This window comes from Chrysochloris asiatica, unplaced genomic scaffold, assembly GCF_000296735.1.
Source record: "Chrysochloris asiatica unplaced genomic scaffold, ChrAsi1.0 scaffold00127, whole genome shotgun sequence".
NCBI lineage: Eukaryota > Metazoa > Chordata > Mammalia > Afrosoricida > Chrysochloridae > Chrysochloris > Chrysochloris asiatica.
This window is the reverse complement of record NW_006408645.1, coordinates 2,661,068-2,674,243: the sequence shown is the minus strand read 5'-3', so window position 1 is coordinate 2,674,243 and position 13,176 is coordinate 2,661,068. Positions and strand designations below refer to the sequence as shown.

General features: G+C 40.3%; 1 protein-coding gene across 2 annotated transcripts in view; it reads left to right on the top strand.

Annotated features, from left to right (window-relative positions):
• The first annotated feature begins 304 nt into the window (after positions 1 to 304).
• The window catches only part of EXOG (endo/exonuclease (5'-3'), endonuclease G-like), a 44,832-nt gene continuing 31,960 nt past the window's right edge, over positions 305 to 13,176 (top strand). Inside the window, exons 1-4 of one of the 2 annotated variants that reach the window (XM_006869142.1) lie at positions 305 to 507; positions 2,588 to 2,737; positions 6,802 to 6,941; positions 11,500 to 11,576. In XM_006869142.1, coding sequence (XP_006869204.1) covers positions 345 to 507; positions 2,588 to 2,737; positions 6,802 to 6,941; positions 11,500 to 11,576 — 530 coding nt within the window. In that variant the 5' untranslated portion in view covers positions 305 to 344. The remainder of the gene's footprint in view (positions 508 to 2,587; positions 2,738 to 6,801; positions 6,942 to 11,499; positions 11,577 to 13,176) is intronic. The other variant, XM_006869143.1, reaches the window with a different exon arrangement.

The window sequence follows — 13,176 nt, the reverse complement described above, 5'->3', positions numbered from 1 at the left end:
AATCGACTAGATGACCCCTAACAACAACACCTGTATCCCACAGGATCGTTAGGGTCGTTATGAGTAGGCATCAACTCAACCGCAATGAGTTTGAAGCCCTCAAGACGTCAAGCTGCCTCCCATCCATCCTGCCGCCAAGCTGGGAAGAAGTGAGACAAGTGCACCTGGGTCCCCAGGTATGTCAGCAGGGGGTGCGCTAGGCCACCAACGGGTAAGGTATACGCATGCGCTCGGGGCCTCCGGCGTCTCCTGGTTGCGAATGTGCGTCCTGGTTCTGCGGTTGCAATTGGCTATCAGTCGGCCGGTGTGCGCATGCGTCACGGGAATCTGCGGCTCAGGATAAGATGGCTGTAAAGAATTTTGCTTCCCGCCTCAGAGGATCCCGGCGTTTTTTGAGTGGCTTTGTGGCCGGGGCCGTAGTGGGTGCTGCGGGAGCTGGCTTCGCGGCCCTGCAGTTCCTTCGGAGTCAGAGCGCGGAGACTGCATTGGCGGCGAGGGCGCCGGACGGTAAGGTTCCGGCCCCCGTTCCGCCTTCCGAACATCGAGCGTGAACTGTGATTTCTCCCCTACGTCTCGCCCGCCTCCTTCACGTACTGTCTTCACCGAGGCAGCTTCGTTTTCTCTGCCCGTTCCACTTTTCACAGTACCGGGATATGTTTGATTTATGTCTGTGTCCTCCGTTAGGCAGTAAGCGCCGTGAGAGTTGGAACACACTCTTATTCTCCATCGTATACCCATTTACTAACTAGGAATGAGTGAATGAACTCATGTTAGCAGACTAGAGCTCTGGAAGTGGTTTGTTAAAGCGCTCGGAGGCTAACCAAAAGATTGGTTCAAACCCACCAACCATTCCACGTGAGAAAGGTGTGACAAGTCAGCTTTCTTAAAGATTTATTGTTGTTCATGCAGAGAGATATTCATTCAGATCACTAGTTTACTTCCAGTTTCTTGATGAGTTAACTATAGCTTGAATTATAGTTTGTAAGAATGTCTAAATTTTCTAATGTATGGTGAATAAATTGTAACGATGAAAAAAAAAAGTTTTATTGTTGTTACGTGCCATCCACTCTGTTTCTATTCATAGCGACCCTGTATAGGGTTTTCGAGGAGTGGCTGATGGGTTTGAACCACTGATCTCGAGATTAACAGTCACGTGTTTATCCTACAGCCCTGGAAACCCTATCGGGGGCAGTTGTACTTGTTTTGTGTGGTTACTATGAGTCAGAATCGACTAGAAAGCAGTGGGTTTGGTTTTGGATTAGCAGATTACTTAACTGCCCTTCCTTTTGTCATCATTCAAATGAAAAATGCCAGCTTGCCCTCTTCAAAACTGTAAAATCCTCCAGTTACCAAGGGTATGTTATATTTGAAGTGAGTGCGTGCTCATTTCTTACTTTCCCCTGATTGTTATTAAGCGCCGTCACGGTCCAGTTAGTTCCAATTCACAACAACCCTGTATAACGAGCTTGAACCACCAACTTGTGGTTCAAATTTACTTTGCAGTCCAGCACGTTGACCCACAACACCACGCCATCCCTCGTTTGGATAGTTGGCATTTAGCAAGAGAACTATACTGATTGATTGAAGACAGGAAAATGCATTAAGAAGGCGTTATCCTGACCCTGAATCCCTATTTAAGTCTGGGCTGGATTTCTCCCAAGGAGCCCTGGTGTACAATGGGTTAAGTATTGAGCTGTGAACTGCAAGGTCAGTGGGCTTCTCCTGCTAGGAAAAGTAATACTGGATTCACTACTGTCTTGTTACTGCATGCTTATCAGGGTTCAGTGGTGGTCATTTGCCAGCTAGTCTGTTATCACTCATGGTGAGAATTTCCAAGGCTGTAAATCTTTATGGGAGAGGGATGCCTCTTCTTTCTCCCACAGAATGGCTGGTAGGTTCAACTCAGGCCTCCGCTATGAGGGCTGCTTCGTGCTTCATTGGTGGTGGTTATGTGCTGTGGAGCCCGTTCTGACTTATAGCGACCCTGTACAGGGTTTCCGAGGCTGTAAATCTTTACGGGAGCAGAAAGCCTCATCTTTCTCCCATGGAACTGCTGGTAGTTTTGAACTGCTGATCTTGGAAGTTCGTAACCCGATTTGTAACCACTACACTACCAGTGCTTCAGTAGCAGTACATTTAGGGAGAGTGGTGAGGAATGATGGTCTTTTGAAAATCTAAAAGGCTCTGCTTTTGTCCCCACACTCACTCTTAAAACCTTAATAAGTAGGTCTTTCCCATTAATTTATATCAGTGATTGATTGCTAATATTGATATGAGTTTTCCTTTGATTACTGCTTTTGTGTATGCACATATGGAAATTTGATGTGAAAGACCAATAAGATCAAGTCCTTATTTGAAAGTTAATGACTTAGCTGCAATTTATCTTGATATAACTCTACAACTGATTGCAGGCAAAACTAGTACTTGGCTTACTGTGTGTTTTCATTGCCTTATATGTAATTTCAAAAATGGCACCTCCTGGTGGATTAGACTTTAGAGCTCACGCTTCTCTGTTTCCTTACACTCTTTCATTCCTAGCGAGAGTTACTAATTTTGATTTTTGTTTTTCCCATCTTTTCAATTTTAGGATCCACAGAAAAGGTTCTCTTGGAACAGTTTGGATTTCCTTTAACTGGAACGGAGACTAAATGTTATACTAATCATGCCTTATCTTACGATCAGGCAAAGCGGGTGCCTAGATGGGTTCTTGAACATATATCCAAAAGCAAGATAACGGGTAAGTAGTTGGAAAAATGTAGAAGTAAAGGCATTGATCAAAGGTGTTTCCGAAATTTCAAGAAAGGAGGAGTGTTGATTTTATTCTCATTCTTTTTCCTATTATGGCACTTGTAGTAGAAAATGGTGGTATTTATATGGCTCACAGGGTGGGAGGGACCTGATGGATTCCTTTCTCCAGCTGCCTTAAGGGCTGAGAAAATCTGTATCTTGGCACACCAGCTGGTAGGTTCCAAATATTGCTGCTGGTGAATGCCATTCATTTGCTACTTCAACAAATATTTATTAAGTACCTACTATATGACTGGCTCGGGAGGCCTGGTATGGTGCTGTGGGTTAATGTGCCAGACTGCAAAGCCGTTTGAACTGCAAGTTCAGCGGTTCAGGATCACCAGCTGCTTCTTGGAAACCCTATACAGGGTCGCTATGGGTCTGAACTGACTTGATGGCACGTAACAACAAATATGACTGGCTCTGTGCTGAGCGTTGATGATGTATATCTGTGGAGTCCTGGTATGGTGCTGCAAGTTAGTGGGTTGGATTGCAAGATTGGTTTGAACCACAACATCAGTGGTTCCACACTGCTTTTTGGAAACCTTATGCAGGGTTGCTGTGAATCAGAACCGACTGGACGGCACATAACCACAACAACAAAGTAGAACCCTGGTGGTGAAATAGCTAAGTGCTCAGCTGCTCATAGAGAGGTTGGCAGTTCAAACCCACCCAGCAAGAGAAGGACCCTGCGATCTGCTTCCGTAAAGATCACAGCCCAAGAAACTCAATGGGCTAGTTCATCTGTCACATGGGGCTGCTGTGAGTCTGAACTGACTCAACAGCACCTAACAACAAATTAGGTAGAGTCTCTACTTCCTGTGGCACTTACATTTATGGAACAAAAAATAGAGATGGGCTGAGTTTAAGCAGCCCATGATAATACTCTGAAAGAAATTGAATTTGCTCTGAAGGAAATGTGATTGGAAATTGGGATGAGTATAATGAAATTGGGAGTCCTGGTGTGGTACTGTGGGTTAATGCACCAGACTGAAAAGCCATTTGAACTGCAAGGTTGGCGGTTCAAGCTCATTAGCTGCTCCTTGGAAACCCTATACAGGGTTGCTGTGGGTCAGAACTGACTTGATGGCACTTCACAACAACAACATAGCAAAATAAAGACTGTGATGAGCGATTGTAATAGGAGACGCTGATTTGATTAGTGAGGCTTCTGGGAGAGATGGTAGATAGCCAGGCAGAGGGGGTGGGTGGGCCTTAGGATATGGTGAAGAACATTCGAGGCAGAAAAGAAAAGTAAGGCCCAGCTACTCTGTGAGATATCACATACTTTTCTACGTGAGCTATAATGGGAAACAGGTTGAGAATATTAATCTTTCTTGCTCTAAATTTTGTAGGCCACAATGTGGAGAAAAGTTTTGTTCCTTTAGGGAACTAAAAGAAGGCCAGAGGGGCTGGAGCTTGGTGAGCAAGCAAGGGAGAACTTGATGTCAAATGAGGCTGGAGAAGTAGGCAGGTGCGTAAATGTGTTCATGACATATCTTGGTAGATCCTGTAATTAAGACGATCAGAGCTTGTTACAATGTCACATTGGTGTCTAGATGGAGAATTCTTCTGATTTATACTCCCATAGCAGATTTTCTGTTTCCTAACCTTCATCCATTTACACCCTCGGAAACCCTGTACAGGGTCACTATGGGTCGGAACTGACTCGACAGCACTTAACAACAACAACCCTCATCCATAGTGAGCATTATTGACCTTATCCAATTTAGCAGTTGGTTATGTTTCATCCACAGTGAGCATTATTGACCTTATCCAATTTAGCAGTTGGTTATGTTTCATCCACAGTGTGCATTATTGACCTTTTCCAATGTAGTAGTTGGATTCGTTTGTGTTTTTTTATTATTATGAGGGATAACATTTTATAAATTATATTTTACTCATTTTCAGTTGGAATATTTTTTAATTGATTTATAGGAGTTCTTTATATAAAGAATATTATCTTTTGGCACAGTTTTACTGCCTTTTAATTTGATATGTTGTTTTTAAATGCCTTCAAGTTGATTCTGATTCATAGTAACCCTGTATAAAGTTTTTGAGGAACAACTGGTGAGTTGAAGCCACAGACCTTGTGGTTAGCAGTCCAGTGCTTATCCTATAGTGCTACACCACCATCCACAAATTATTTCTCCTTTGCTTTACTCGCACTTGCCCAAGATAGGTTGTCTTATAGGAGACCTTCCCCACATTAAGCTAAACTTCCAAAGGGCTGCCCCCTTGGAAGGAATCCTGATGTGCTATAGGATAAGCACTGGACTGCTAACCGCATAGCCAGTGTTTCAAACTCACCAGCCACTCCTCAGAAACCCTATACAGGGTTGCTATGAGTTAGAACTGACTCGATGGCACTGACAACAACACACCCTTGGAAAGTGTGAATCAGTTTACCGGCCTGCCTTCCCTGAGGAACTACATGGAAGTTGATTATGGCAGTAAGCAGAGAAAGGTCAACAAGGAAAATGAAAAGCATGTTCCAGAGTAGTTGAGGCCACACACTAGCCTTCCTGCAGTCTCATAGCCCAAATCCATATAGCCTGGGTAGGTATGGAATCTGTAAATCCTGTATTTGGATTAACATGGTCCTCTGCTGGAAATGCCTCCAGACCCCAGTAGAAGCAAATTTGCACCAAGGAAAGTATTTTCATCCTTCGTGTTGTTGTGAAATGCTGTGGAGTCGGTTCCCTGTATAGGATTTCCGAGGAGTGGCTGATGAGTTTGAACCTTGCAGTTCAAATTGACCTTGCAGTCTAGCACATTAACCCACAGTGCTGTACCTAGACCTTTGGAAATTTCCAAAGTGGTTTTTCAAGGGCAATGAGTTATCAGACAAAGGTAATCAGCATACAAGTAAGTGATTCTAGTGGTAATGACATCTTAGAAGTTTACTAATGTTAATTCTTAATACGCTGCCAGTTATTTATATTCTTTATGAAGTTATTATAAAAAGCTACCTGTTAGATCATTTAGTTCCTAGATGGTACAAATAGTTGAAAGTGTGACTAGTCAAAATGGAGGTGCCTGGAAAGACTGGCCTGGCAAATTGCTCTCGAAAAGTTCTCAGTCTTGAAAACTCTATGGAGCAGTTCTCCTCTGCACACACAGAGCTGCCCTGAATTGGAATCCTTGATGGCAATTAACGACGCTATTATTGCTTTACTATGCACCTTGCAGTCTGATGACGTTCGCTTTTCTTGGCTGAGTTAAATGATGGCATCAGTAACTTCATTGATCCCCATTTCAAATTTTTTGAGTATATTCTGTTTGTCCTCATAATTTTTCAAATATAGCACGATCTGTCTTAATGACAACAGAAAATGCAATTTTAGAATTTGTTGATGTCCTCTATGATAAACAGCCATTCATAAGTAAAAACAGATTTCTTATCCCATGTGGCACTCAAATATTTTGTTTCAGGAATTTCTAGATTGAACTCATAAATTAGATGTTTTGTCATTGACTTAAGAGGCAAGATACCAGACACTCCTCCCCCTCTCCCCCAGGCTGTGCCCTCTCAGAACAAATTGTTTTGTGTCTATATATATCCATTGTTTCAGTACATTTAAACTTGTCAAAACACAATTGAATGGAATATAATACATGGGGTCTTTATTAAAAGTTTATTTAGTAACTAACTTTTTATACAGATATATCTGATTGGTCACTGTTTTTACTTAAATACTGTCCAGGGGATTGTACTTTATTTTTTGGGGGGTGGGGGGAGGGTGGTTTACTTTTTAATTTGAAAGGCCAGGATCAGAATTATGTGAAATGGCCACATTGTATGAAAAGCATTCTTGCATTCTTTCCCTGGCTAGTCCCTTCTCAGTTCAGATGGAGTATCTGAAATATCTCAGGAACTTGAGACAGACGTGCAATTCCTAAGTACTAGCTGCTAGGAGAGATACCAGTCAACAGCAACCAGCTTGCCTTGCTTAGAGAATTTATCAGGGTATTTGTCCACTGATAATTTACCCATTTCATGTTTTTCTTCAGGTGATGCAGACAGAAAACACTGTAAATTCAAGCCTAATCCTGACATTCCTCCAGTCTTCAGTGCCCACAATGAAGACTATCTTGGAAGTGGGTGGTCACGTGGACACATGGCTCCAGCAGGAAATAACAAATTTTCCACTGTAGGCTGAGTTGGGAGTATGGGGTGGTGGTATGGTTAATTTGGTTAATTTCTATTGGACTTGGAAATTAAATACCTTGGAGCTAAACTTTAAAACTGGAGAATTTCCATACTCATTTTCTAGTCTCCTTCCTGACTTTTGTTGTTTTTAATCAGATGATGAGACATTCTTAGACTGACCAAAGAAAACTAGATGCCTTTGAAAAGAGAACTGCCAAGCCACTGGTAGTTGGAGCTGCTCATTTTATGTAAAAATCTTAAACTCGCAAAAAAAAAAAATAGTACCAGAAAATACATGTATTTTATATATGTATACCCTGGTGTGGTGCTCTGGGTTAATGCTCCAGACTGCGAAGCCATGTGAACTGCAAGGTTTGGTGGTTCAAGCTCATCAGCTGCTCCTTAGAAACCCTATTCAGGGTCACTATGGGTCAGAACCGACTCGACGACACTAACAACAATGTACTTAAAAAAACACTGCTTGACAGTAAGCTACAGACATAACATTTCATTCTTAAAGAGATTGTTTTAGAGCATGAATGAGGATATTTGTATAAATGACAAGGATATCATCACATGCGTTTCTGTACATTTGTATCATAATCTTATCAAATATAGAATTCATATTCAAATTTCACATATTGTCCCAGTTGTCCATCCAGAATCCAATCATAGATCACATAATACATTTAGTAGCTATGTCTCTTTATTTTCCTTTAAAATAATTTCCCTGCTGAAAAAAAAAGGAAAAAATGTCTTTTGACATTGTTCTTGAAATACTCAGGCCACTATGTTATAGATTATCCTACAATTTGCATTTGTTTGTTTCCTTATGGTTTTTAGATTGGGATTGGTAATTTTTAGTAAGAACAGTAGATAGGCAATGTTATGTTCTTTTCACTGTGTCCTCCCTGGAGGCCTGTCTCAGTATTTCCATTATTTATCATGTCATGTTTGATCACTTGATTGAAGTGTTTATCAGGTCTGTCCAATGTAAAGTTACTTTTCCCTTATTAAAAGGATTGTTAAGTGCCATCGAGTCAGTTCCGACTCACAGTGACCCTATGTAGTCGTTGGTGAGTGTGAACTGCCGACCTTTTGGTCTGGTGCTTATCCTAGATTGCTACACCAGGATTCCTGTTTGAAAAAATAGCAACCTGTAAATTGTTTTTATGGTAAATATACTATAATCTAAAATCTCAGTACTTTTAATATCATGCATTATGATTCTTATCTTAGTTATGTTAATAATTACAAATTGCCGAATTTTCCAAGTTCTTTCATTCTTTCTGTATTTAGCTAGCATTCTGTAAAGAAGCATGTTCCCTTATCTATCCCTTACTCACTTTTTTTTTTTTTTTTTTTGTGAGTGAAACCCTATTATTTTTTTTTTTTCTGTCTTACAGGCTGTAAATTCCTTTTATTTTATTTATGCTATTTTCCATATCAGATACTTACATTTTTTATGTAGTCTAAACTTTAAATCTTGTCCTTCGTGATTTTTTTTTTAAGTTTTTATTGTCAATTATGTGATGGTTTACATGGGAGAACACTAGCTTTACATTCATCCTATCGTATTTCGTTTCATTGCAGTGATTACAGTTCCCTCCATGCATTACCAGACAATCAAGTCTGATCTTATTTTTATTTTATGACCTTAGACTCATGTATTTTTTTGTTGTTCAATGTGTTATGACTCAATACTGTCAAAAATTTTAAAGGTATCCCAGCGATATCTAGTGCATGTCCCTTTAAGCCAGCTCCTGATGTCCTTTTGAAATGCCCTTATCAGTCTTGGAGCGCTCCCTTGCTTTCTTATCCAGCAAAAATTTCAGGCTCATCTTATATTGCCCTCTTCCTGGAATCTGCCACATCTTTAAGGAATTCTGGTCCTTTTTAGTAGAACTGGTATTTAGAATCAATAATCTGGGCACTTGGGGTATTTATTGTTATTAGATTGCTTAGTCTCTGTGACGCTGTACGATCAGCACTGGACTGTGAACCACAAGGTCAGTATTTTAAACCCGTCAGATGCTCCTCGGAAACCCTGTAGAGGGTCGCTATGATTGACTGCACTTAATAACAGTAGCAGTCTTCTGATTAGTTTCCTTATCTTTCACGTGACCCTTGCTGTCCTAGGCTCGGAGATCATGTTACCTGCAATCAGCTGATCCCAGCTTCTGCCACTTATAATTCAAATTCCCAAGCCTCTAGTTATGGCCCTCGTGGTGCAGAGGTTAAGCACTTATTTGCTAACTGAAAGGTCAGCAGTTCGAACTCACCAGATATGTCATGGGAGAAAGATATGGCAATCTGCTTCTGTAAAGATTCCAGCCTTGGAAACCGTATGTGGCTGTTCTGCCTTGTTCTGTAGGGTAGCTGTGACTCAGAATGGACTCAATAGCAAAGACTGGGGGGTTTTTGTTTTCTAGTTCATTCCAGTCCATGGATGGACTGGCGCCCTTTGGGTTAGCCTACGTTTTTTTCTAGTTAGCTATGGTCAGGGGAGTAGAATCATGTGGTAGAAGGCTAAGAAGACTTAAAATAACTACTAATGAAGATCAAATGTTTATTATGGATTGCACATTGAAGAAAAAAATTCTCACAACTGGACCAGTAAAATGTTATAAGTGGAGAAAAGATTGAAGTTGTCAAAGACCTGTTTTTGTTTGGATCCCACCATCAATACTCATGGAAACAGCAGTCTAGAAATCAAAAGACATACTACTTTAGGCAAATCTGCAAAAGAACTCTTTAAAGTATTAAAGAGCAAAGATAATAGTTTGATGACTGAAGTGTGCTTGATCCAAGCCATGGTATTTTCAGTGGCCTCATATTCATGTAAAAGTTGGACAAAGAATAAGGAAGACCATAGAAGAATTGATATGTTTGAATTACGGTATTGGTAAAGAATATTGAAAGTACTGTATACTGCTAGAAGAACAAACAAAACTGTCCAGGAACAAGTACAGTCAGAATGCTTCTTAGAAACTAGGAAGGTGAGGATGTCTCTTATACTTTGAACAAGTTTCTGAAGAAGGACCTCATGCTTGGAAAAGTAGAGGGTCAGTGAAAGAGGAAGACCCTCAATGAGATGGATTTATACAGTGACAGCAATAATGGACTAAAACATAATCATTATGAAGTTGGTCCAGGACCAGGCAGTATTTCATTCTGTTGTGTACAGGGTCTTTATGAGTCAGAACTGACTCGACATCACCTAACAATGAATAGGAGTCCTGCTGTGGCGCTGGGGGTTAATGTGTCAGACTGCAAAGTCGTTTGAACTGCAAGGTTGGCGGTTCAAGTTGACCAGCTGCTCCTTGGAAATCCTATGCAGGGTCGCTGTGGGTTGGAATCGACTCGATGGCACTTAACAACAACAAACAATGAATAAGAAACATATCTTATATTGTTTATTATGTAAACTGTTAGTTGTTTTGTCATTAATTTGCACATTATAATCCCTTGGGTAAATTTTGGAAAATTTGGATGCCCAGACCAACAACCAAAGCCAATTAAGTCAGAAACACTTGGGGTGAAACCCAATCATCAAATTTTTTGATGTTCCTAAGGTTTTTCCAATGTGCATCCAAGGTTAAGAGTCACTGCTTGAAGAGAAGGTACTTGGTGGCACTGGCAGTTAAAATGGATCAATAAAAGGAAATACAATGAATAAACCAAAAAAACCGTAGCCCATGGCCATCTTATTGATTCTAACTCATTGTGACCAGTTGAACTGTCTCAGAGTTTCCAAGGATGTGAATATTTTTGGAAGCAGATTGTTGCATCTTTTTCTCCGTAAACAACTGGTGGGTTTGAACCACCTACCATTTGGTTCGCAACTGAGCCTTTTGACCACTGCATCACCCAGGCAGTTGGATGTATGCGTTGCTAAGTGCCTTTAAGTTGGATCTGACTTAGCAACCCTGTATAGGGTTTCTGAGGAACGGCTGGTAGTTTTAAATTGCTGACTTTGTGGTTATCAGTATAGTGCTTATCCTATAGTGCCACATCAGGACCCTGGATGGGTGCATTGTTACTGCCGTCGAGTTGATTCCTACCCATAAGTGATCCTATATAGGGTTTCCAAGGAGCAGCGGTGGGTTTCAATCACTGACCTTGTGGTTTGCAGTTCATTGCTTATCCTACATAGCCACACCCAGAGTCCGGGATGCATGCACAGTGGCCGGAAATTTAGAAGAACAAGCAATTTTTTATGCCACTTTTGACCTAATCTGTACTACAAAAAAATCTTTAAAGTAGAACTTTTTTCAGAAATTAATTTGTTAAATTTTTATGCTTATAACAAGGCTTACCCTTTAGTTTTATGTTGGAAACATCTAGTTCTTATAATCTAGATTTTAAGTTTGGATTTCATGAATTATAAAGAAAACTAACATAGCAAATTACTTATTTTGTTAAAGTCCTTATTTTGACTGTAGTTACTTAGAGCTAGCATATGAATAATGAGAACTAGTTTTTGTATGTGTTTTGTAAAATATCTCTCAAAGGTGAAGAGATTTCGTGGAACTTAATATTTTTATTTCTTTTCACAGAAAGCTATGGCAGAAACCTTTTACCTTTCTAATATTGTGCCTCAGAATTATGACAATAATTCTGGATATTGGAACAGGTAAGGGGTTTTATATATGAGTTTTTAAAATGTGGTTCTGTGAAGGATGAATGGTATGGCAAGAGAATGTATTAGTGTGCCTGTCATGCTTTATCTTTCTTTTTATAAAAAGGTAACAATACTGAAGGTAAGGACTCCGCACCAGCTTTCTTTGCTGTATTTCTGGAGTTGTTGTTATTGTTGTTGTCAGGTGCCGTCGAGTCGGAACCGACTCATAGCGACCCCATGCACAGCAGAGCGAAACAATGTCCAATCCTGGGCCAACCTCACTACCGCTGCCACACTTGACGCCATCAATGATGCCACCTGGTCGATCCATCTCGTTGGGGGTCTTCCTCTTTTTCTCTGACCCTCCACCTTACCCAGCATGACATCCTTCTCCAGCAACTGTTCTCTCCAGACAATATGTCCAAAGTAGGAGAGACGAAGCTTAGCCATCTTGGCCTCCAGGGAGCACTCTGGCTGCAGTTCTTCCAAAACAGACTTTTAAAACACAATCAGCCATCTAGGGTTTTTTTGCCTCTAGTCAAAATTTATGTTCTTGAAGAAACTGCTCAAAATTCTATTCTTGGTTAGTAATGGAGGCACTAACTAACAGATGTTTGACATGTCCTTGGATTTCCCAGTCTCTGAGATTTGTTTTAAGTTATAGTATAATTAAGCATAACCAATCAGCAGCCTGTTGTGATTGTAAAATCATCTGGATCTCTGTGTATTTGTGCCACTTAACCAGTTTAATCAGGTGATCTCTTTAAGCATCTAAACTAATACTAACTGAGCTTGTTTCAAGCAACTGTGCCCCCCCCCCCAGCAGTACTTTGTGATTTAACATAATTGAGAGCACCTCACAGTAAGAAAAGACTATAATATTGAACAGTCATGGCTGAGGTAATTTCATCTACTTAACTTTTCTTTGCTCTCGCTCCCTCCCCTTTTTATTAGAATTATTTTAAGAAGATCAATATACGTAGCTATCAAGAAGTACAGAAATACATCTTTTAGGATATAGAGTTTCTTTTAAAAACATAACTATAATACTGTTATTGCATCTAAATTTGATAGTAATTATTGTTAAGTACCTAGTCAGTGTTGAGATTTCCCTGATAGTGGCCAATTCTTTTTTGTTTGGTTTTAGTTTCGGCTGGGATTCAAACAAACTCTATAATCAAATCTGATTGCTATGACTCTTTTGATCTGTAGGTTCCCCTTCGCTCTTTTTTTTCCATTTCAAATTACTTACCAAAGAGCTGGGGTGTTCTTTCTGTATTCTAGAGTTTGCTGATTTTCTATCTGTGGAAGCATTTAACATTCTTCCTTTACAGGATGGGGGTATCTTTACAATTGGCATATATGTTGTAAGAAGTGATGCTGTTTCTACTGTTTTAGATAGACAAATGGAAGATTGATGAGAGCCTTCTCATTTATTAATCTACTCAAATGTCAATATAAAACACTGCATATTAAAACTACTTGTCATTGTTGTTGTTGTTAAGTGCCATCGAGTCGGGTCCAACCCATAGTGACCCTGTACAGGGTTTCCAAGGGTGTAAATCTTTACGGGAGTAGAAAGCCTCATCTTTCTCCCGCGGAGCGGCTGGTA